The 25,359-nt window shown below is 36.5% G+C and overlaps 1 protein-coding gene across 1 annotated transcript in view; it reads left to right on the top strand.

Annotated features, from left to right (window-relative positions):
• LOC134527537 (RYamide receptor-like) overlaps nt 1-11,125 on the top strand; it is a 30,260-nt gene extending 19,135 nt beyond the window's left edge. Inside the window, exons 3-4 of the mRNA XM_063360299.1 lie at nt 7,004-7,151; nt 11,036-11,125. Coding sequence (XP_063216369.1) covers nt 7,004-7,151; nt 11,036-11,125 — 238 coding nt within the window. The remainder of the gene's footprint in view (nt 1-7,003; nt 7,152-11,035) is intronic.
• The last annotated feature ends 14,234 nt before the right edge of the window (nt 11,126-25,359 follow it).

The following is a 25,359-nucleotide window of genomic DNA, read 5'->3' as shown; positions in this document are numbered from 1 at the left end:
CAGCTGGTAAATTTTTCCTTTGTTAAGCAAGGATGGAGTTTTAGCACAAGCCAGAATTTTTTATATATTTTTTCTTTGGCTAAAACCGTCATTGGCACTAACAGCCATTGGCTCCAAAAATCTAAGGCTCCAACGATATTTGGCTTCAAAAGTCATTGCCTACAAAGCCAATGTCTCCAAAACACAATGGCTCCAACTGTCTTTGGCTCCAGCTGGTCAAGGTGCCTGGGTCCCTACGGGGAATGATTGTTGACCTACGACGTGTCGGCGCTGTAGCCGGCTCTAGTATCTGAGTGATGCTCTCGCCAGATTACCGAAACGGGCGTGTGATGCGAATACATAGCCTCTCCCGCTTACGGCAACCCTTAGCATTCTCGTGGCGCCAGTGTTGTTACACAAATAGGGCAATGCCGGGGGTGCCCACTCCTCTGACTTCCTCGGTGTGTCGGAACGGGTATCTGGTAGACTAGTAGGCTGTGGACGGGTGGCTGAGCCTTGCCCTGCCGAAAATCTATCGGATGGTTTTGGACCCCCAAACCCTAGGTGGTGTCTCAAAGCATTGGATTCAATGTGAAGAATTCATTATGCATATGGAAATAGCGAAGGGCGGCAGCGCGGCGGAGGTGTTCTCCCGGTAAGGGCATCCGGGCTCTGGCAAGGCTGTAACCCTTTGGGCGGAGGTTAGTATAAGAGTCGGTAATTAAGGCAGTCTTTGGTTTGGTGTACCTTACCTACCCGGGCTTTGGCACAGCTGTTGCCTTCGGGCGGGAGACATGCTGATATTGAAGTACCCAAGGACATCCATGTCCTTATTCGGGGGAGCTTAGCCGCTGTGAGGCTGTCCGGGAAAGCACTATACCTGAAAATTAAGGGTACCATGGGACTGATCCTTTACTGTGATAGTTCCCTGCTGAGATTTCCTCTAATGGCTCAGGATCAGGATTGGAGTAGGAAAACGTGGTGGTAGTGGTCCTCCTATGCTTGGAGAACACTCCTGTTGACGAGTGGAAGTGTTGAGCTACTCAAGCTCGGGTACTAGCTTGCTGAGCTATTAGAGGTTGGATAGGCCTCGGCTGGATCACGAGCAACTGAGTGACCGAGGGTTCCCAGAGATGTGAGAGTTGTGGTTCCGTGACGGCTTTACTCAGATTCCACAGAGGGGGCTAGCTCTGTAGGTGGTCTGGGGGTTTACGGCGGAGCTGGGGGTGGGTCGGTGGGGCCGAAGTTGGGATGGGTCTCCTCAACCTCTCAACCTAGCAGTGCACTCGCCAGTAACATGCCGCGAATGGAAATGGCGTATCTATTTCCCGGTTCTTGGAACCCATGTTGGGCCCTGGCAACAGTGTCAGGCATGTAAAAGATCCATCTTTTCTTCTAACCAGTACTATGCCCTCACGGGATCAGATGCCTGGGGGGAATTTTGATGTATTCATGAGGTGTGAACCTGATACTGTCTTTGCTCCAACAGTATGTGGCTTCAAAATTCATGGACTCCAAAAGTCACTGCCTCCTACTGTCTTTGACTACAACTGTCTTTGTTCCAACAGCTCCTGGTGCTCTAATGCTCCAATTGCTCCAAGAGCTGCTATAATTCAATTGCTCCAATTTCCCCAAGAGCTCCAACTGCTCCAAGTGTTCCAATTGCTTTAAGTCCTCCATCTGCACCAACTACAAATGAGTCCAACGGATTTCAATTGAATTTTTGATCGAACTTGGCCATATTGCTGGTTTGACTTTATTATTACTCTCTATTTGGTCATTCATTGGTGATGATTTTTACATCTTTAAGTTAGAAGTTGGATTATGAGAACTAGGCATAACTAGAAACAGATTTCTGGAAATAAAACAATAACTTTTTTAATCCAAAATATTATTTATTTATTTTTTTCAATTGTATACACATGCAAGTAATGCAAGTCATTATTGTATGTAACCAGCTTCCATCAGTTCTTTAAGTATGATGGATACCTCTTTAATATGCGAATAGATTCCTGCACAAAGCGAAGCATGTAGAATGTTTAACCTGTCGACCAATATGCTAGGTTCTTCCCATGTTGCGTAAGCAACCTCTGCTGCTGCTATCATCTTCCTCGCATGTTTTTAGTAAATACAGTGTAAACTCTTTATAAAGTCACTCGATTTAACGACAAAATCCTTAAAACGTCGAAATTGCTTGACTTTGGTTGGTTTACCTTGTTTTCTGTACAATAATACAATCTATATAGCGGCACGCTAACTCTGTTTAACGACAACAATACGGCATAATAAATTATTAAGCAGTACTTTCTAAGTTGCCAAAGTTGATAAGAACTACAGCTGTGTACGTTCTTTTGTTTGCTGTTTTGTTGTTTTATTATCTAGCACGTGTTTACTTCGACTGATGTACCGGAGATTCTAAGAAATTTTGTCTTTTGCTTTTGTTTGATGAACTTGCACATGTTTACCTCGGTCACTAGACTTTTGTCAAGTTGTCACATGTTACCATTATCGCAGTTTCTGAAAGACTTTCGAACTGTAAACATGGCGAGTAAACGAAAATCTTTGTGTATTGACGAAAAAGTTTTATTATTACGCTCAATAGAGGCGGGAGAAAAGATCAGTGATGTTGGAAGGCACTTTGGATTAAGCCGCTCTACCGTGTCTACAATATGGAAAAACAAAGAAAAAATAACAGACTATACGCAATAAGTGTTTTTATTTGTATGAATATCAATGTTCGTGTGTAAAATGTGTACTATATCAGCAAATACATTTTATTATAAAATGATAAAATTATACCTTTTATTTATCTCCATTTAACGAACACTCTCTATAACGCCGAAAATTGCTCAGTCTGTTAAGTGTCGTTATATAGAGTTTGCACTGTATTATTAAGATCACTGGAGTCTTCCGTTTTAACACCAGCCTCAAGGTCACTTTCGTCGGCGATCCAGTGATCATCGCCAGCTTCAACAGAGTAATTGATTTTAACATGTCGTTTCTAACGTTTTGATCTTAACGTTTCATCGAAGTCTTCGACTTTGTGAGGCAGTGACTTTCGGAGTCAGTGACCTTTGAAGTCACAGACTGTTGGAGCCAAAGGCACGTGCAGCCAAAGACTGTTGGAGGCAATGACTTTTGGAGCCAGTGTCTTTTGGAGCCAAAGACTGTTGGAGCCAATGACATTTGGAGGCATTGTAGCCTACCGCATTTTGCGATGGTTCGTATCCTACTGTTTATTATGGATTGTGTCGTCTGTGTTCAAGTCGATTGGCTTCGTGGTTTGGATACGTCTGTTCTATAGCCTGACATTGTAAATGGCTTGGCCTAGAAGTCCGAAGACACTTGGCCTACACGCCTATCATTTTACAAGACCTGGTTGGCATGTATTCCAAGTCTCGAAAAATTAGACTTCCATTGTAGGTACAGCGACAACGTATTTATTTCGTCAGATAGGTGTCTTGTATGAAGTTGTTTTTAATAGAGAGAATCATTAATAAACTCCACAAAACGTAATGGGAAACAGAATTTAAAATTTATTTTAAGCTTCAGTTACGTTTATTATCACTGCTCGAGAATCGAACAAGAACGGGAATCGGCCGAGTCAATCATAATTTTAATGATTATTTTTTGATGATTTTTGGATATTTTCCTGTGTTTATAGATAAATAATAATGGATTTAAATGATGATGGTTAGTAATTCATCATCAGCTTACTGAAGACTGACAGATGAGGAATTTAAGCTTCTTTTAGGACTTTCCACCATATTTATTGAAATTAACTTTTTTGCATAAAATTGATGTTTTTGCTTCTCTTAGGTATCCAACCAAGGACAGGAATCGATCTGATCAATCAGTATATTATTTGCAGATTTGTAAAAATAAATTTTGGAATTTTTCTTGAATTTCTACCCAACTAATTACGAATTTCTATGATGGCGGTTAAAACGCTCGACCAGATGGCGGGTGCCCTGGCAATAAATGATTACTGTACTCTAGCTGGTAAAAGTTAAACTAACATGACGATAGCAGCCTCTAGCAGACGAAAACAAGATGGTGGCCTCCAGTAGACGAAAACGAGATGGCGGACGTGACGGCATAATAGCTGGTGATATATATATATATATATATATATATATATATATATACATACACTTTGGCATTAGTGGTGGGAGGTTAGTCTGTCGGTTGCTTCCATGAAGGAAGGATCTGTCGCCATTTTTATCTTTGCCCTCACCGGGTTCGAACGGAAAACTCCATGACGTAAGTGCATTTTAAAATTTAAATTATATTGAAATTAAATCAATTAATTTAAAAAAAAATTTTTCCCCCCGATTTTCTAGTTAAACAATTACGGATTTTCCAGATGGCTGCCGTGACATCATAATCCAAAATGCCGGAATGTTATTAATTTAAATTTTTATTAATAAATATTTCTACATTAAATAACTACCGATTACCAGCAAAAAATACGAATTTTCAGGATGGTGACCGAAACGTTAATTGTAACGATTACGTAACAATTTAGAATGGCAGCCATGATATAATTGTAAAGGTTATGTATGACCTGAGTGACTTAGTGCAGCTTGTAGATGCGTACTTTAAGCAGCTTTGGGAAATTTTCAAGTCGACATTTTTTGTGACTAAAAACGGGAAATTTTCCCCTGAAAATGGGAATTGTTACTTGAACTAGGCAAATTTTAATTTTTCTGATTTTTTGGTGGAATTTTCTTCCCTCGTCGTGTTGGAAAATTTTGAAGGTCAAGGTCAATATCAAGATCAAAGGTCAAGGTAATCCAAAATGGCCGCCATGACGACAGAATCCAAGATGGCGATCGACACCACTGCCACCAAACTACAACTTTAGGCGCCGGAAATATATTTACATACTAATAATACACAAGTTTAACCATCATTTGAAAAAAAATTTCTTCACTCTTTTGTTTACGTCACGCCTTCTACGCGATGGAAATGGAAAATCTTTCTAATAGCAAAGTCTGTCGCACGCACATATTTTTTGGTCATACTGTCGTCACAGATAATATGTCAACCGTGAATGGCTAGGAAATTAATTTATCCACGTCACGTCAAAATCGTCGCTCCCCCTAAACGCTACAATTGTTCTAAAAGTATGCCCTTAAGAAAAACAAGGATTTTTAATGGTTGCGAGTATCCGACAGATAAGACTCTACGTTGGAACAAATGCCCCTTTAGGTCTTTACTTTCCCAGAGACTGTACATATTTTCTTGAGGATAAATGCGAGCAGGAAAATAATTTTCTTTATGGTAATTTCAAAAGTCTTGGTTAAGTATTTCTGCAACAAATAGAAATAAATATACAGGCTGGGTCTAAAATCGACCATTAAACTTCTGTTGCAAGTGCATTATGACAAAATAAGTTGAAAACAGAACTCGAATTATTGTCTAAAGTGCTTACCAAGGCTGGTATACTTTTTAGAAGTTAGAGCTGAACAATAAAATTATTTTATATAATAGAGAAAATATTTAAGATAGAACACTGAACACCTGAATTATGTCTATTTGAATTATGTTCTGCAACCACAGCAAAAATTTTTGTTGTAACAAAATTAATTCATTAAAATAATTGACAGTAACACCCTTATTTTCTACATATTTTTGTGACGTGTTACCACCCTTAAATGTTTCAATAAAATAATTTTGCTACAACGAAATACTTGCGATGGATGTAGAATTTTTTTCAAGTAAACTGATTTTTTTAAAAAAAACTTTCTCTATATTCACAATAAAAATGTGGTTCAGCTTTAACTTTTAAGACGTATACCGGGCTTGGGAAGCACTTAGACCATAAGTCGTATCATGTTTTCAAATTATTTTGTTGTGATAAACTTGCAGCCAAAGTTTTATTGTCGAATTCAGAATCACTCTGTATAAAGAATTACATAAACTTCATAAACTCATCATTGTCCACGCTGTTTAAACTGCGTTTGAGGTAAAATTTTAACAGCGAACAGTGGCTTGTTAAAACATTTTCACAACCATTTTTAGTAAATATTTCGAAATGTGTATCAGTTTTGCGTCATGCGTAACTAAATATAGTTCGTATTTATAAAGACCTAAGTTTGCTAACAACTCGACTCCAAATTCAATCATCGCGATCATATTTACTGAATATAAAAACACTCATCATCGTTACTCACTTTTTTACCATTGCTTTTTGGGTTTGTTTTTGAGTTCCCGACATACAGCTGAAGAACGAAATAAATGGTATAGAAATAATAACCATGTATTGTGATTGCGAATTGTTTTGAATGAAAATAATATGGAATGAAAACTAATAAAAAGCAATACGATTCATAAATGAAAAAAAAAAACCTAACACCGACAGTTTATCGTCTTAACATTTGACCAACGTGCACACAAATAAATATTAAGTAATAGTGCGTATTGAACAAGTAATATATAAAAAATATCCAATGTAAATTAAATGGGTTTTGTCAATATGTCTTTTCATTTATTTCAGATTTTCAGTTGTTTTTATTTTATTCTGAGAAATATGTTGTAGTAAATTTACAATTAAGTAAATGAGTAAACACAAATACAGGGTGCTGATAAAAATAGTTCATTCATGTATTTATAACTTGTTGAATGTGTTATTTTAATGTGTGATTAAAATTTTTTGTTATAGTGATTTAAGATGTATTTTCGTACAAATTAACCTAGGACTGTAGAATAATAATGTTGTCTAGAAACAGTTGTGCAAACTGTAGAAAAAAAGAGAAACTTAAACAATCTTTGTAGATGTTATTTAAAATTTTTTTTACAGTGCAGTAGGTACCTAACACAGATGATGATCTCGAGGGTAAAGAGTGATAACCCTCCTAAGGATAAAATTGCCTTTCCAAGTTTTCATAGTGAGATGTGTATAGTTTCGTTCGTTCATGGATGTTGTGGCCGTCACTGGAACCACTCCCAGGTGATCGCCTCGCGCGCCAGGAGCACCAACAGAGCTCACTGCCACTGACCCCCGCGCTCCTGTCCGCAGCCTGATCCTGATGGTCCTGCAGTACATCGTGCCCCTCGTCGTGCTCATCTTCACGTACGCGCGGATAGCCATCGTCGTGTGGGGCAAGCAGATACCGGGAGAGGCCGAGAACTCCAGGGACCAGAGGATGGCCCGCTCCAAGCGGAAGGTAGGCTCGTCACAACACTTACATTTTTGCCTGATTAAATTTCACACTCCCCGAGATTGTTTTAATATAATATTCAGCTAGTAGGGGGAGCGAACCCTTTCGAATACATATATTGTTATGGTACGCACGATAGTGATGGTGCAACATAAAAATATGGTTTTCAAGATGCAAAATTATGGTATGCCTAAGGAAATTACGTGAAAAATTATGGTGCGCCGCATGTATGCACGAAGAAAAATTTCCCCAAAACTTACACAAAACCGGGGATGGCCATACATTCTTGCACTAATACTGCATTCTGTAGCTAACACAGTAAATTTACTGTCTTTTAGCAAAGAATTAACCTCAAACTAAGAGTAATTGATCAATTAAAATAGCTGGATAGTACCTAGTAGCATATATTGCCCGATTCAAGCCCTCAGTTCTGGATGTGGAGCTGGAGCCAATGTCCACCATCTTAGATTCTATCGTAACGGTGCCCATCTAGGATGACCTTAACCTTAACCTTCAAATTAGCTAAAAATTGCCAAAAAATTACGCAAAGTCCTCGTAATTTGCCAAAAATTCGCCAAACTTTCTACAATGTTCAGTTTATAAGAAAATAATTCTAACAAAAAATCTCAAAAAAAAAAATCCTATTGCGAGGGAAAAATTTCCGTTTGGATACAACATTTTACAATTAAGTTCACAAAAATACCAATATCTTGAAACCATAAGCCGATTAAGTCATGACCTTGACAATTAAGGCACCAGGGTCTCCATTTTGAATTGAAACGTAACCTTTGCAATTCAGTTACGGTGGCCATCTTTAAAAATCTATTTTTTATGCTAGAAATACGTGAAATTTAAAAAAAATTAAATAAATACAATATCGTCGTACAATTTAATATCGTCCTCATATTTAAAATCCATAAACTGTTTTTAATAATTCTAAAAAAAATTTAAATGTATGAAAAAAATATTTCAGTACAATTTTCAAAAAAATACTTAAATAAAAGAACTTACTTCATGGAGTCTTAGGTTTGAAACAATAAGGGCAACAAAATGGCGACAAATAATTCCTTCACAGAGTTCACCGAAAGACTGACCTCCCACCCTAATGTAAATGTATATATTGCGTCAGCCAGTATGACGTTATGCACGCCACTTGCACTTCGTCTGCTAGAGTGCGCAAATACCATGCAAGATTAATTTTTAGCAGTGAAGGTGCATTAATTATTTATTTCTAGAACGTCCACCATCTTGTCAGCCGTCTTGGCCACCATCTTGTAAATCTGTATTTATTAATCTAAAAAATCGGTAACAATTCCAAAATTTATCACAAAAATCACTTGTTCTAATAATGATCAAAACGAACAATTAAAGTTTTTGATTTGATCCATGATCAATACCAAAATTTAATTAAATTTTAATTACCAAAAAAAATGATAATTATAGAAAAAAATTCATACGATAGTCCAAAATAAAAAATTATTACATATATTTCTACTCTAGTAGGGTAACAATTGTGAAAGTTAGCAATCTAATAAAGATGTATTTTGCATTGGCTTGAAATAACTGATTCTAAGCTCTGAATGGTTTACTGAAGACAAAGATCTGGCAAATGCTTTTCCTACATAGTCTTTCTTCCCGTCAGAGTTTCTCGATACTGTGTTTTACAGTCTGCTTCACATCGTCGGAACTGCAAATGCGAGCATTCACTGTCTTGAATGGGCACTTCTTCACTTTGTCTTCGAACGGAAATGGTTTGCCATACACGCAGGCCAGCTACAAATTATATTTAAAGATCAGTTCGTTCTTACGTCATCCGAAAGCTGATTGATTATGTCCTGCTTGATATAATCAAGAAACGTACAGATGTCTTTTGACTCACTAAACTTATTTAGATATAAGTTGTCTTTCAACATTCCAAAAAAATTCAGATTTTGCCAAGTGAAATACGTTATTATTTACCTGTAATGCACCAAGCAGAGTCTTAAACTTAGATTCATGTCCAGGCTTCATCGCATTCGGTTGCTGAACATCTTTGTTTGTGCTTTTGACGCATACAAGTCTCCAAACTAAACCGACTAATATAAATGTTTGCAGGTAGTTCAACAGCAGGTGAGCATCCTTCACCTTTACATTTTTTTGCATGCCTTGGCAAACTGCCAATACGTGTAAACGCAACTTGGCACTCATCGCAGCGAAACTACGCACGAGAATGATTCTTCGTGCATTTTTTTTCTCTCGTGTCTTCGTGCATCTTGGAAAAAATGCGATCGACTTATCGCAGTAGCAGCAAGGATGCCTATTTGATGAAGGCGATATTTCAGACTCGAGCAGTTTGAGATGTATTGGATGCTATATCTATTCGCGATTTACTCTTAAGCAAATCAATCAATCGCTGTTGTAGAGAAACCTTTATATTCTGTCGCGTAGCAGGACATTTACGTATCTTCAAGTGTATTTTCAACGTATTATTTCTAATAAATTGCTTCTGACACTTGTTATTGCTTAATATTTTGCGCGATAGAGTCTTAGCACATTCTGTATTCCCATGACATTGAGCATTTCTGTTATTCGAGAATATCTTATCACAGTAACGACAATGATGATCGATAGTTGTTGACGAATCACCAGCAATTGAAGTCTTAATCAAAAACGAAATTTCGTTCATCGTGGTTTCCTCTGCAGTCAGCACTGCAGACATTAATGTCTCTTCTGCTGGTGGAACGATGCCAGTTAAGGTCTGCTCCATTGTTGATTAGCGAAGACACGAGAGAAACAAATGCATAAAGAATCATTCTCGTACGTAGTTTTGCTGCGATTAGTGCCAAGTTGCGTTTACACGTATTGGCAGTTTGCGAAGACATGTAAAAAATGTAAAGGTGAAGGATATTCCTGTTGAACTACCTGCAAAACATTTCGACTCGGTTTGTATTGGAGACACGCATGCGTACAAGCACAAAAACAGATGTTCAGCAACCGATTTTGATGAGGCCTGGATATGAATCTAAGCCTAAGACTGTGCTTGGTTGCATTACAGGTCAATGATAACGGATTCTACTTGGTGAAATCTACATTTCGTGGAATGTTGAAAGACTACTATTATCTAAATATATTCAGTGAGTCAAAAGATATCTGTCCTTTTCTTGATGATATCAAGCAGAACATAATCAATTAGCTTACGGATAAAGTAACAACTAACGGATCTTTAAAATATAATTTGTGGCTGGACTGCACGTATGGCCAAACATTTCTTTTCTAGGACAAAGTGCAGATGTGTGCATTCAAGTCAGTGAATAAGTTCATTTAAAATTCGAACGTTGTGAAGCAGAATGTAAACACAGTATCGAGAAACTCTGTCGGGAAGTATAAGACAATGTAGGAAAAGGATCTGGCTGGTCTCTGTCTTCAGTTAACTGTTTAGAGCTGAGAAACAGTCATTTCAAGCAATTGCAGATTTAATTTATATTATATTGCTAACTTCACAAGTGTTTTAGTAGTATAGTAGAAATTTATGTAATATATTTGTATATTTGACTATCGTATGTTTTTTTTTCGTAACTGTCTTTAATTTTGGTAATTTTAATTAAGTTATCTTTTTGTATTGGTAATGGATCAAACCAAAGACCATATTGGTTCGATTCAATCATTATTAGAACAAGTGATTTTTTTTGTGATAATTTTTTGAATTTTTCAGATTTTCTAGATTAATAAATACAGATTTCCAAAATGGTGGTCTAGACGGCCGATAAGATAGTGGACGTACTAGAAATAAATAATTAAAGCACCTTCGCAGATAAAAATTGTATTTGCATGGCGGTAGCGCACTCTAGCATACGAAATCAATATGGCGGACGTGACGTCATACTGGCTAACGCAATATACATTGGCATTAGTGGTGGGAGGGCAGTCTGTCGGTGATCTCCTCGGAGGAAGGATTCATCACTTTTTTTGCCCTCACCGGGATCAAACCAGTGACTCCATGACGTAAGTTATTTAACTAATTAATTAAATTGCATTTGAGTATTTTTTCATACATTTTAAATTCTTTTTGGAAATTTTAAGAAAATAATTATGAATTTAAATATGGTGAACATTTTAAAAATGTTGGAAAGTTTTTATTAAAATTCTATATTTCAAATTTTTAATTAATAATATTTTCTTAAATATCTATTAAAAACATAAGGATTTGAAAAATGGCTATCGTAACGAAATCGCAACGGTTATGTAACTATTTAAAATGGCGTCCATTTCATCCTAATTTTATGGTCATGACCCCATTGACTTATGGTATCTTGTAGATGCTGACTTTACGTCATATTGCAGTCTACTCAAACTACTAGCATTTTTGAGGACTATAACAGTAAGCTTACCTCTAAACGGGAATTTTTACCTTGAAATAGGAAAATTTTTTTCCTAAAAAGTTAACATTTTGGCGTATTTTGTCGAATTTTTGTCAAATTTTGGCCAATTTTTGTGGGTGTTGGTCAAGGTAAAGGTCATCCAAGATGGCGCCGCGACGTCAGTATACAGTATGGCGGACATCGGTTCCAGCTCCATACTCAAAACCTAGAACTCGGACTGGACAATATATACTACTCTGGATATTCGTAGAAACTATGATGGAATCTGACTTCCTAGTTACTTGTTCCAATGTAAACCAGTTAATCAAGCATCTAGAAGAATGAAAAGTGTTTTCGCTGCATACTTAAAAGGTGTTTGAATGTTTTGTAAACATACGAATATTATTACTTTCCGTGCATATTCGACGTAATAACTCTCAGAATCCGTATTTTACGAAGCTCCCGGAATTGTTTGTTTCTAGAATTCTTCCTAAATGTATTAGAAAAAATATTAGAACATTGTAGGGGAAAGTCGTCCAAAACGGGGACTGCGGGTGATATGGGGACGGTCCTTTTCTCGGAGTTTAGTGCTGTTATCTGTGTAAAAGTGTCGAACTATGAAGCTTCGCTATCCATAAATCAGTGTGAAGCGAGACGTTGCGGGAGGCAGTTGTTTTTGTTAATTATTGAGTTGTTTGAAAAATTGTCTGGAATTGGTTTCAATATTTCGTAAATGTTGAGTTGGATTTTAAGAAGCAACACCTGAACATTGATTTTCGGTAAGTACAGCATTGATTCTTACAGGTTCCAGTAATGTTTTGATATGTCATTTTAAAACTTACCTTTCATGTGAGTGAAAATACGCCATTTTTGTTAGACTGTGTGAGGGTCTGATAAAACGGGGACGCCTAGGGTAGGACAAAATGGGGACGTCCCCGTTTTGAACGACACAAAATATTTTTTAAGAAAAATGTTTTTAGATGTTAATTTTTATACAAGTCAATGATATTATGATTATTAAGTGCCTAAATGTTAGATTTGACAAAAAAATTAGTGTAGCTGTAATTATGTTTGTTGTTAACTATACAAATATTTTTATTTCCAGATGTAACCATGGAACGTTATCAAAGAACGACTGAAAGGCAGAGCTGGTCTAATGAAAGCATGGCTGGAGCAATTCAAGAAGTTTTAAATGGAAAAATGGGCTACAGAAAAGCATCTAAAGCCTACAGTATGCCACAAACTACCTTGGAGAGAAAGGTAAAACAGACTCGCCAAAAGGGGTTGTCTTCCAAAGCAACTGCTGAAAAAAGGTTAGGTAGGTACAAACCAGTTTTCTCAGATATTCAAGAACGAGAATTAGTGGATCACATATTATTTTTGGAGCAGAGGTTGTTTGGCCTATCTCTCACAGATTTACGAACGCTCACATTTGAGTTAGCTGACAAAAACAACCTCCCTCATGTATTTAATACAGAAAAGAAAATAGCTGGGAAGGACTGGTTGTATGCTTTTCTAAATCGCCATCCTGCACTAGCTTAACGTGATCATGAGAAAACTTCTATGGCAAGAGCAAAGGGCGTCAATCGTATAGCAGTCGGCAAATTCTTTGATTTGTTGGAATACCTGTTTTATAAATTCTCACCCAACGATGTTTACAATGTTGATGAAGGAGGTGTGTTGACAGTACCAAACAAGCCATCCAAAATTCTTGTGTCTGACATCAGCAGAACGAGGGGTGCTTGTGACAGCAGAAATATGTATGAATGCTGCAGGTAATTGTATGCCCCCTATGTTTGTGTTTCCTAGAAAGAGAGAAAACCGCCTTTTGATGGATGATGCCCCCCCCCCCCCCCCCCCGGATCATTCGCTGTGTACCACGAGACTGGCTGGATTACCAAGGAACACAGTTCCCATACAAAGAGTTTGGAACTGATAAATCTTGCTCGAGAAAATAATGTTGTGCTGTTGACATTTCCTCCACACACAACACATCGTATGCAGCCCCTCGATGTGTCATTCATGGCACCACTTTCTGCCTTTTATGAACAAGAGGTTATAAAATGGCTGCTAAATCACCCTGGACGTTGTGTTACAATTTATCAAATAGGAAAACTGTTCAATGCTGTCTTTTCTAGAGCAGCTAATGTGCAAACTGCAATGAAAGGATTTAAAAAAAAACAAAAAAACAACAGGGATTTATCCCTTGAACCGAGATATTTTCCCTGAACATCTATTTGCACCATCAGAAACTACAGAACAGCCACTTGGTAGAATTGATAGTTATAAACAGCAGGAAATGACAGATATTAGGAGCAGTGGTCCTACAGTACTAACAACGGGACTCCAGACATCAACATCTTCATGCAATTCTATGATGGTGGCGTCTCAGCCATCTAGGCCTACTTACAGTTCTATGATGTTGAAGTCCCAGCCATCTATTTCCAGGCCTTATATGGTGGAGTCTCTGCAATCCTCTTCCAGACCTACTATGGTGGAGCCTCAGCCATCTTCTCCCAAGCCTAACATAATGGAGGAGTCCCAGCCATCTACGTCCAGTCCTACACCAATGGAGGTGTTCCAGGTATCAACGTCCAAACCTGCAACATTGGACTCCCAGCCATCAACTTCCACATCTACAACAATGGAAGAGTCCCAGCCATCAACATCTAGGTCATGTGGCTCAGTTTTTATAATTTCACCAAAAGTGCTTATGCCACCTCCCCAGGAAAAAGAACGCATTAAAAAAGCAAAGAATGACAAGAGGAGAGGAAAAACTGCCATACTGACTTCACCCCCTTACAAAGCAGAACTGGAAGTAGAAGAACGGGAAAGGAACACCCAAAAATGTGTTAAACAAAAAACAAATCTTCTTAAAAGACTTCATAAATTTACTAATCCTAAGATCAAAAAAAAGTAAGCTAAGGAAGATAGAAAACTCAGCATCATCTGAAGAAGAGGAGGAAGAGAAAGAAACAAACGAGGCTTGCATATTCTGTAATGAACTATACGTCCATTCAAAGAATAGAGAGACATGGATTCAGTGTTGTAGTTGTCAAGGATGGGGGCATAAAGCCTGTTAGAGTGGTGAAGAAGAAAATGACACATTTATATGCGACTTTTGTGCCTAATAGCTTAAGTTAAGCAAGTGTGTGACTATCTACAGTGTGAATATTCTTTGGGAAACTAAAAATGACTGAAATGCATTTAATTGATGATAGTGTATCTTTTTATGAGTGTTTCATGTTTTCACTTTTATTTTTACATTTAAATAACCTCTAATAAAAATGTTGTGCAACATTCTAATTATTTGTTGTAGGTACCCCGTTTTGTCCGACTAATTGTTCAAAATGGGATAGAAGATCATTTTGGAACAAAAGTTATTTCTTCTCCATATTATTATATTTTTTGCACTAACATATAATTCTTATGATAATACATGAACTTACCTACAAACTGAATTAAAGAGATTTTTTCATTCATTAGTAATTTCTTTTCTATGAGACAAAATATGTTAGCGTCCCCATTCTGGGCAACTTTCCCCTAAATGTTCATCTGATGGACCGCGAAATGTTTGTGGGACACCCAAAACATTAGTTGAAGTGTAGTGTTTGTTTTTTTGAAACAGTTTTAAAGGGCTGTTTTTATGGAAGTGACTACGTTTAACGTTGTAATATCTAATTCATTCCTAACAACCTTCACCAGATGTGGTCAAGCACCCTTTCCAAAATGATTTATGTTTTGTAGTATGAACATGGTGAGGAAGATGACATTTAACTACCTAACAGCATGCCATCTACTGACAGTTACTAACTCTATCATAGAAAGTCTTGCAACTACTTCGGTAGATTGAATATTGATAGATGAAATTGGATTAATTGAGTATATAATAATGATATATAAATGTAAAAACATGTTTAAATACTTACCTGATAACCTTATCATGATTGGTAACTTAAACTAATATATCTGAAATGAAGAAAATGACGGAAATAAGTCTCGGTCTAACACAGCATTCTATATTATTTTCTATTTTATCGTCATTTATATTAGCCAATGGTATTTATCAGATTTTAACACGATACCTTCCTTGTACTTGAAACAATCTGTCGAAAATATTGGTGACAGAACAAGTACAATATCATGTGTAATATAATAGGTGTAAAAAGTCGCGCAAGTTTTCGTAAATATTTTTACCTGCACGACGTTTGCACCAATTATATCACATTTATTGTATATCAGTTGAAATTATTAGTAACAGAACCACAAATGCAAGGAAGATATGTTGAAATTTCCGAAATACCCCTGAAATAACAGCAATGAGGAGGAAATTAAGGGGAAAAAAATTAAAATGCCGTGTTAGACCAAGCTTCGAGTGTTCAGAGGGTGGACTCGACTACTAACTATTAACTACTACACGACGTGCTCCAGCAAACTTCAACTGAAAACAATTAGTTGGAGTTTACATTAGACCCAACCCTACTGCTGACTCGGCTCTGTATCAGACGGAAAAACGCGATAAAAAAATTTCTAATTAAAGCCAGATACCTCACAGACCATACGTCTAAAGCATTCAATTGTTCCGTTTTGTTTGCAAAACACTTACGGAAATCTTCTTCAGAACCCCAACATATGTGTACCTAAAACCAACCGTCCCATATCGCAGAAAAAGGTCAGAGGAGAATTGGTTGTATTTATAAACCAGAAATAAGCATACTAGACTAGAAATGCTAGTGCTAATTATTACGTTATGTAAAACATTTTCTTTAGTTGAATTGTAATCCTCAAATAATCAAGCAGCTGGAAACATTTTTAATGTTTAAGGTGCCTGCAAAACTGGTTGCGGATATGAATGCCTTTAGCCCGATGTCTTCTTTCCATTCGCTATTTACATACTGTGATATTATTAGACAGCTTATCTTACCATACGCATCTCTGCATACATCTGAGCACTTCTACGACTTGTGTGGTTGGGCCTTGCTAAATGAATTCCTAGTAAAGGTTATAGTTGAGGTATTGTTAGAGACCAAATAATTCACAAATTCATTTCGCAATTGGCTAGGATTAAAAAAGTTTAATATGTTACCTACTTCTATGATATACCTACGATTTATGTCAAAAACTCCGAGCCAATTAGAATCACTCATAAAAAATAGTATTGAATAACAGGCAAACAAGGTTAGAAATATATGAAGTAAGCAATAAATGATCAGTGTGCATAGTACTGTGGAGCCTATCCTGGAGATAATTGAAAACACGAATTATTCGAGTTTATATAGTCCATTGAAAAGTTACATTTGGGGTTGCGTTTGTCAGAGGACGCAATTTTATTTTTTTATATATGAAGAAGGGGTTAGTGTAAAGTTAAATCCAAGTTTAAAGAGGTTGCAACCCTTGTCCCACGGCCGCCATCTTGGAAGAAGAGGTTCAAATGGTTTTTACGGTTTATCTGGCAAACTATAGGTCTCATAAAATAAATTAAACATTTTTTGTTTCACATACAATTATAAACAACTTTTGTCCTTTAACCTTTAGTCGTAGAACCATAAATAAAAAAGTTATAAGCGAAAATCCATAAACATTTGAGAAAGAAATCTATTTGTCGATATAACCTTTTTTCTAATCATTTTACAAAAAAGTGATACTGAACCATTTTTATAGATGGTGTTTTAAAGAACAATTTTTATTACAAACATTTTTAAATTTATTTATTAGTTAAGGTTTTACAGCGCTGCGAAACGAATACTATTCTTCAGTATTCATAACTATACATAAATATAAATATTAATGTTTTCCCATAATTTGTAATCATCTTGTTATTTGCTTTATGATAATCTTTTTAATTATTGTTAATGCAATTATGTTAGTAATTAATAATTAATAATAGAGTCTAGAAGCGCGTTTTTTTTTATACGTGGTATTCCCAGTAGGCATAATCCACGGTGATTTTCTAAATCACAACTACTCTGTCCTCGGTCTTTTTGATGGACCAGGCTGCGGCTCAGCATCTGGTTGGCTTTCTATATTAAATGCTTGAGGGAGAACCGGAGAAGGAAGTGGCGTCAATGTCGGCGGTTCATCTTCAAAATCATTTTCTTCAATTAAATTCGAGAGCTCCATTATGTTGCTGCAAGTCTCCCCAGAACAATGGAAACACACTGCAGCGCATTTCAGGCCTGCTTTTCAACATCCACTCATCGCTCGACAGTTTCCTTTGCATCTGCAGAAAATTAATTTTAGATGCTCAGGGGATGCTGGAGGTTTAGAGCTCTGGACTGGAATCAATATTTTTCCACGTTTTTTTCCAGCGCGAAACTTCAGGATCGTTATAATTACCAAGCCATGACTGGACCTGATGGTAGACTTGGAAGCTGTGAAAGCGAGCTGTATCTTGTGTTGGAGGAAGTGAAGATAAATTAAATGTACTCTTCGTCACTGACTTGGCGAATTGTTTATGTCTTAGGCTGTCAAGAGAATTATCATATTTATTACCACCATTTAAAGAGATAAAAAAACGTTCACCAATGACAGTGAGCAAAGCAGGGTCAACTCTCTTGTTGAGGAACAATGCCGTTCCACTTTTTAACTCTAGATGTTTTTCACTGAACTCAAAACTGTGTTCACTTACCTTAAAATCGTGTCCAAAAACATTCAAAACAGTTTTCACAATTAAAAACGTCTTTCACAATTTAAAACACAATAAAATACTCCGCACGTAGCGAAATATGTAGACAACTGAAAGATGAAAGTCGAAGGACAACTTCAATAAAATATAATAATAATAATAGCAGGCAGATGTTATTTTATTCCCAAACGGTCACTTAGGTATTTTATACCTGCGCATTATTCTCGGTGATGACACTCTCAATAATTTGAAGTCATTTTAAAAATCAATAATTCCCAAGTTTTCTGATGGAGTGTCAAATCAATAATTAATTATAACAATATTTAATTATCAATAATTAAAAAGATTATCATAAAACAAATAACAAGATGATTACAAATAATGGCAAATGTTTAATATTTATATTTATGTATAGTAATGAATACAGAAGAATAGTATTCATTTCGCAGCGCTGTAAAATCTTAAATAATAAATAAATTTAAAAATGTTTAAAATAAGAATTGTTCCTTAAAACACCATCTATAAAAATGGTCTAGTATCATTTTATTGTAAAATGTTTAGAAAAAAGTTATATCGACAAATAGTTTTTTTTTCTCAAATGCTATTGGATTTTCACTTATAAATTTTTTATTTATGGTTTTACGACTAAAAGTTACACGACAAAAGTTGTAGTTAATTTTATTTGCAACAAAAAATGTTACATAATTTATTTTATGATATCTATAGTGTGGCATATAAACCGTAAAAACCATTTGAACCTCTTTTTCCAAGATGGTGGCCGTGGGACGAGGGTTGCAACCCCACAAACTTGGATTTAACTTACCAATACCCCCCCCCCCCCCCTCATAGCTAAAAAAATAAAATTGTGTCCTCTGACAAACGCACGCTAAGCACAAAAAAAATGTAATTTTTCAATGGACTAATAGCCATTAGTAGGGACTGGAAAAATTTGCGGGTTCAATGATCTCCAAAATGACCTCCATGATCCTCTGCATATTCGGGTGAACAGCGCCCGTTAATTGGCTGCGGACTTGTGAGGCGTTTAAACTGGGTAATTAGTGATTCGATACGCTCTTTGAATAGGAGGCTTTATTTAATTGGCCAAGATTTCTCTAGATTAATTCATTACGCCAGTGTGTTTCCGTCAACAGTTTTTGTAAACACGTGATTGACAGTACTCGTAAACAAACATCATGGAATATATTTGAAATGATGGTTGGGAAACTAGTCGGCATACCACTGGTACTGCATTTAAAAAATGACAAATTATAACTCAAATACCCGAAGTACCCGGCGTTTCCCGGGCTAAAAACATCACAATATAAGGCACATCACTACCGAGTTTCAAATCTGTAGGACACACTTGAAAAACGGGAAATTTTGATTTCAAAGTCCCATTGATTGCTCAATCTCGGTGCATCAAGGCTACGCATCAACAAAACTGGGACATCAATCTTCAGCTTCATTTTTTTGGAGGCAGGTAAACCCTCAACCTATAGCGCGTTAAAAATTTAACGCAACGCCATCTTTTGAAGAAGTTCTAAACTAAACTGTTATTTGGGCCTTTAGTTCGCTAGAAATCGCGAGCTTCACTAAGCGGTTGGGTTTCGCCAAGGAGGACAGAATTTGCCAGTTCTTACTATATGAATGAATGGCGAATATAGAGAAATTACGCAAACTCACTGTTTGTGTTTCTTTGACCTACCTCGTATTATTTTCTATTATAAAACAGAATTTATCCCTTTTTCACTCCTTTAATGATGGAATTTCATAATTAATGTAGTCTATATCCTCTCCGACCTATAAACTATCTATATGAAACAAAAAAATCTTGTCGCCAAACACACTTTCGCATTTATAATATTGTTACGAAACGAAAGCAGGGCTGCGGTGCGCGCAGGTTCGGTGCTGGCTGGTGGCCCAGCACGGCCACTGACGTCACGTGGCCACCGCAACGTGAGACATGCAACGCTCGCCTGATGGATTACAAGGGTCATCGCTTCCGAACCCCTCCTTCCGACCGCTCACCACGCGGCGCCATTAAGGCGATTGGTGCAGGGTGAAAAACAGTCATGCGTCAGAATAAGCTGAAAATTGGCTTATTTGCTTCATAAACGCTTGCTTATCAATACTATATAGTCAGCCGGATCGTATATAAGCTAGCGGGTGAGATATCACAATTTAGTGGCGAGACAGCTCTCGTGGGTGAGGGGTGTCGAAGTTGCTCCGCGGCCTGCGATCTAGCGGACATCGCTGGAACGTCTTGCAAAACTATCGTAGTCTCTCTCTCTCCCCACATTTGTCTGCGGAGCGGACAGAGGGAAACAAGCCACGAAGGGCCTTCTCCCCCATCCCCTGTCAGAATCCTCGCAGCGCACAGCCGTGATGCGATAACCGGTTTTAGCCAGCCTTACTTTCGTTCGACCCTCAATGGCAAACGAAGACATAAACACAACCATTGTAAAATTCTGAACATATGAAATTTTTAACTTATTTAGAGTCGACTATGCTTGTGTTATAATATAAATACCTATCTATTTTTAATATAAAATATATATATAGTATATTATAATATATGCCTATGTTTACTGCTGTAGACATTGTGCGTATCACCAAAAACGCGCAGTAAAGTCATCAGGCACAAACAGACTGATAATGGGAATAGATCAGTGGCGTAGCATTTGTGTGTGTGTGGGGGGGGGGGGGAGGGGGGGCGGAGAGGGCGGCACTTTGGCCGGGGCGGCATTTCACAGGTGGCGGTAACATAAAGTTAATGTTTTCCAAGGTTTTTCCCCGTAAATTTTTTATTGTTATTCCCATATATCCATGTACAATATTCAATGCATGGATATTGCAAGGTTTCTCAATAACTAATACTTAGGAAACTTATTTGGTTTCAATTTTAATTTAAACGAACATCTCTCCTTGCCAATTCTTTGTACTTCGCCGTAATGACTGAGCGTATCTCTTTATTTTATTCAATCGTGTTTCAATTTGATACGTCTTATAAGGTATCGATGACTTTGAGAAAAAACCGAAAAACGAACACAAACTATTTCGCGGCCTTCATATGAAACTATACGTAGCGTACATGTTGAATTTCTGCGTATCTAGTTTGCAGAGCTGTTCGTTTTATGTAGGCGATTTCTCTTTCTCCTATCGTTATTGCATTACGTTTTCTCTGTAATTTTTTTAATAGGTATTCTGCCATCTCTGTCATGTTTGTTTACCTGTAGAATAAAATGCAATATTATAAATTAATTTTTTTACAAACATGTTGTTCATATGTCAAAAAATGTCATTTTCAAATTTAAGGTTACTGTTATTAAATAATTACCATGCCCCAATTTTTTATAATCAATTAAAAAAATTAAAAGGACGGCAAATCTGGGATCCGCGCCGGGTGCTAGTGACCTGTGCTACGCCTCTGGAACATAGGCCAGTTCCCGAAACGTCGCAACAGTTTTGTCATTGGAATCCTACCGTGTTAGTCGGTGTTGTCGTTATGTTGTCCATATTACCTTTTTTCCATCGTTGTTCGTATGTTTTGATTATATTTAGAATATTAAAACAAACATTTAAATGGCTCTAACTGTATGTACTAAGGGCGTAAAGGTGTTGTTTCGCGTGCGTATTATGGTCACCCATAGCAGTAAGTGTTCAATAATTGTTTCAGACAATATTTTTGTATAATATTTAGAACGTTTAAAAACTTTGGATGGATTTGCTGAACTATACCTGCTAAGAGGGTTAGAATTTATCAATCCCTCAAAACTTATTTTTTCATTATGTACAGCTAAAATGCGCGTATCGAAAATTGGTTTAGAAAATTTTTCGTTTTAATATTTTAAATGATTAAAAATTTTAATTGATTTGATACTGTGTCTAATAGTGGAGTTACGTTTTTTCCTCCACCCTCTCTGTTTTCTATCCGTACATTAATAGTTAGTCGTACACAAACATTTTTTGGAAGACATATGTGGATAATATTTAAAAGGTCTGCATAAATTTTCAAAGCAACTGTTACTGTGGCTACTACGGTAATAATATTTTTTATCATTTTCCTTTCGTCCATATTTTTTTGTCTTCCCGCTGTTATTGTTGTTCGTTTAATAATTGTTTCAGACCAATTTTTTTCATAATAATAGCCAGTTTACAATATTTGACACCAATTGCAAAAGTCTACAATTAAATGAAATTAATTTAGAAATATAAAAACTGTATGCAACTATTGTTATAAAGCTATTAGTATCGAATTCAAGAAATATGGGTGAGAGCTAAGAAATTCGATATCGTAAATGAGCTCAAATATTGTTACCAATTCCTCTTTAAAGACTTTATATTTATATAATATATAACACTTGAAGACTAAATATCGAAAATAAAGGATGTTTTTTCTTTCTCACTATTTTTCTATTCACTTAACTCTTTTTATGCATAGACATAAAATGATTAGTCATAGTGGTTAAAGTTAATCCTTTGCGTGAATATTCACTTGCACCTAACTCGCTGAGCGTCGGCAAGTGTAAAATAAGTACATATTTCACTAGAATTTGATTTACTCATAATAAAAATTCATAACTACACTCTTAACCTAAAAAATTGTTTCTGTTATTGATCCATCATTAAATTACCAAACTGCGGAGGATACACAATCACTATGTTGGGTTGGAAGGTTGTTAGCGTAAAGCTTTTTAATTTACTATTTTCTTTTATTGCTAACAACATTGGCATTCACAGGTTACAATAAATAATTAATATTGCACGACAGGTACAAAACTTGTACATAGGTATATATGCCATACACTGCCACGCATTACTAACAATTAAAAATTAAAGGACATACATTATATGAACATGAACATAAATTGAATATATGCAAGCACTCATTTTCTTTAGCCCATATAAATATATTTTCCATGATCAATTTGTAATTTATGAAGTACTTATTTGACATTGTTGAAAGTTAGATTTATTAATTAATTTTGAAGGTATGCACAATTTGCATAGTAAAATAGATATTAATTATTGTATTTAAAGGCACACACGTACTTTGACATGTATAGGAATCTTAGCTTACCACAAAAAGTCGAAAATGTCATTCGCAGCATATCGCAGAGAAAAAAGTGTGAACCTCTATTAATTTATCAAGCCTTCCAAAAAATACAGTGCAGTGGTTACATAATGACATTACAATAAACAGTAAAATAAAGACTCATGTGTACTTAAATTAAGAACAGTTTTATTTCTAATTTTGTTAAAGCATTTTAATATAGTGTGCAGCACTACATGTACATCCCAAGACTGATAACACACCACTTCCAAATGTTTGTTTCTGTTTCTCCACCTTCTAGAAATTTTACATAGAATGAACTTACTTTCAGACTGTTATTTTTAACTGTAGTCTGGAGATTACACCACAAGTCCATGGAAAACATAACGTATTTAAAAGAGAAATATGTATTATTAGTCTGGATTGCTTTCTCTAAATTACTGATTAAATTTTCAAATACAACAAATTATATACTAACAATAATAAAACTAATTAGATTCAAGAACAAAAAGTGTCACATAACTAATAAATTTTAAAATGTCTTCACTTCTTTGTTAAGTTTCTTTGACTTTGCTTCTTCTATGTATTCAGGATCTCTGCATTTCAGTCCACGAACATTCCTCGGGTCAGCAATCTCAGGAAGAACACAGTTAAAGTAAAACCGTTCTAACTTCGGAAGCATGTCTTTTTCCCAAAAGGTCTCGTCGCACTGAACGTGGACGAATTCGGTATCAAAGTCACAAAATAAAATCAGCACACACTGCTTCCTTTTCGAAATATTCAATTGTCCTTGAATTTGGTAGAAAAAAGGATGTGTTCTTTTCAGTTCCAACATGTCTTCACTGTTAGTGTGAACACCTATGTTTTTTACTTTGGAAGCCTCTCGTATAGATTTTACAGGAGAATTGTTAACTTTAAGGTTGTTGATGGAAGGGAAACATTTAACTTCAATGATAGTGTCGTTCTCAACTGTTCCATCCGGACTTGCTCCAAGATAAGGGTACGATGGGTGAACAAAAAGTCCACAAGGGGACACTTTTTTTTGGAACTTATTTTCGTAAGCTTTAATTGCGGTACTTTCATGCATACGTCCGTACCGTATTGCGCCTGTGTTGATATCCTTGGGGTTCACTATTGAAACCACCATATTGTGGCAAGATGTGTCACATCTCATTTTGCAAACTTTAGAGAATGACGATGCAGTCAGTCTGTTTAGTCTTGCTTCCCTCCAAACAACATTACAATGTTGGCCGACCGTATTTCTCTCCAGTTCATGACACAGATGTTCGGAAGAAACTGAACTTTCGAGCCGCTTCAAGACCTTCGTTTTCTTTCTCTCCATTTCCTCTGTAGAAATATCGGGTTGGGCAGCTTCGGGTCCATAGTCACAATCTGGCTGAGAAAATACACATTTTCTTTTGGCATATCTACGACTGTCAGATAACCTTCTTTTGCGATTCCTTTCAACAGCTGTCGCGCGTGCATTTAAAACTCGCTTTGTCACTGAACCTGGGCTACGACCTAATAGAGTTTTTACTGGTGAAAGGTGCCAGTTCTGATCTTTGATGTGTGACAGACTAGCACCCAAGCAGCACCTTTTGTACCGACCACTTTTTGAGACATCTGTCCGTTTGCCACCGGAAAATTTTGAAATCAAACTCATGAAGCGTTCTGCTTGGTTAGTTGTTTTATTACCTAACAACTTGTCAGCCTTGGTAATGAGTGGGTCTAGTGCTTTCATTATAGCTGGCCATATAGTTGTTGCAGACATAATTGGAACATTGTTTAGCTCGCCCGTACCTTTCCTGACACAAAATGTGTCTCGGCAATTCTCGTGATCGCCAAATACGTGGTAAGGACCATTCTTCAAATCTTTTTGCAGCATAGTACTATTGCACTCTTTATTTGCAGAAGCAATAGCTGCTCGTGCCCCTCTCGTCAATCGAGGAATTAACTGGGACAATTGACGCCTTGCAGTGATGACGTGAGTGGTATCCTTGGTAATGGCATGTAGTTTGCTAGTGTAGTTTCTTATCATATGGTTGGCACATTCCAATTTCACTACATGTCTACCATATGAAACACCTCGCTGAATCTTCAGATACGAACTTGAATCACCGTCACTGATAATGTACAAATAACGTACCCCATGCATCGATTCGCTTTCTTTAAAACCTTGTACAATAATGTCTTGTTCCA

This window comes from Bacillus rossius, chromosome 1, assembly GCF_032445375.1.
Source record: "Bacillus rossius redtenbacheri isolate Brsri chromosome 1, Brsri_v3, whole genome shotgun sequence".
Classification (NCBI taxonomy): domain Eukaryota; kingdom Metazoa; phylum Arthropoda; class Insecta; order Phasmatodea; family Bacillidae; genus Bacillus; species Bacillus rossius.
Note: the sequence above shows the minus strand (reverse complement) of the source record. Positions and strands in the feature narration are given on the sequence as shown.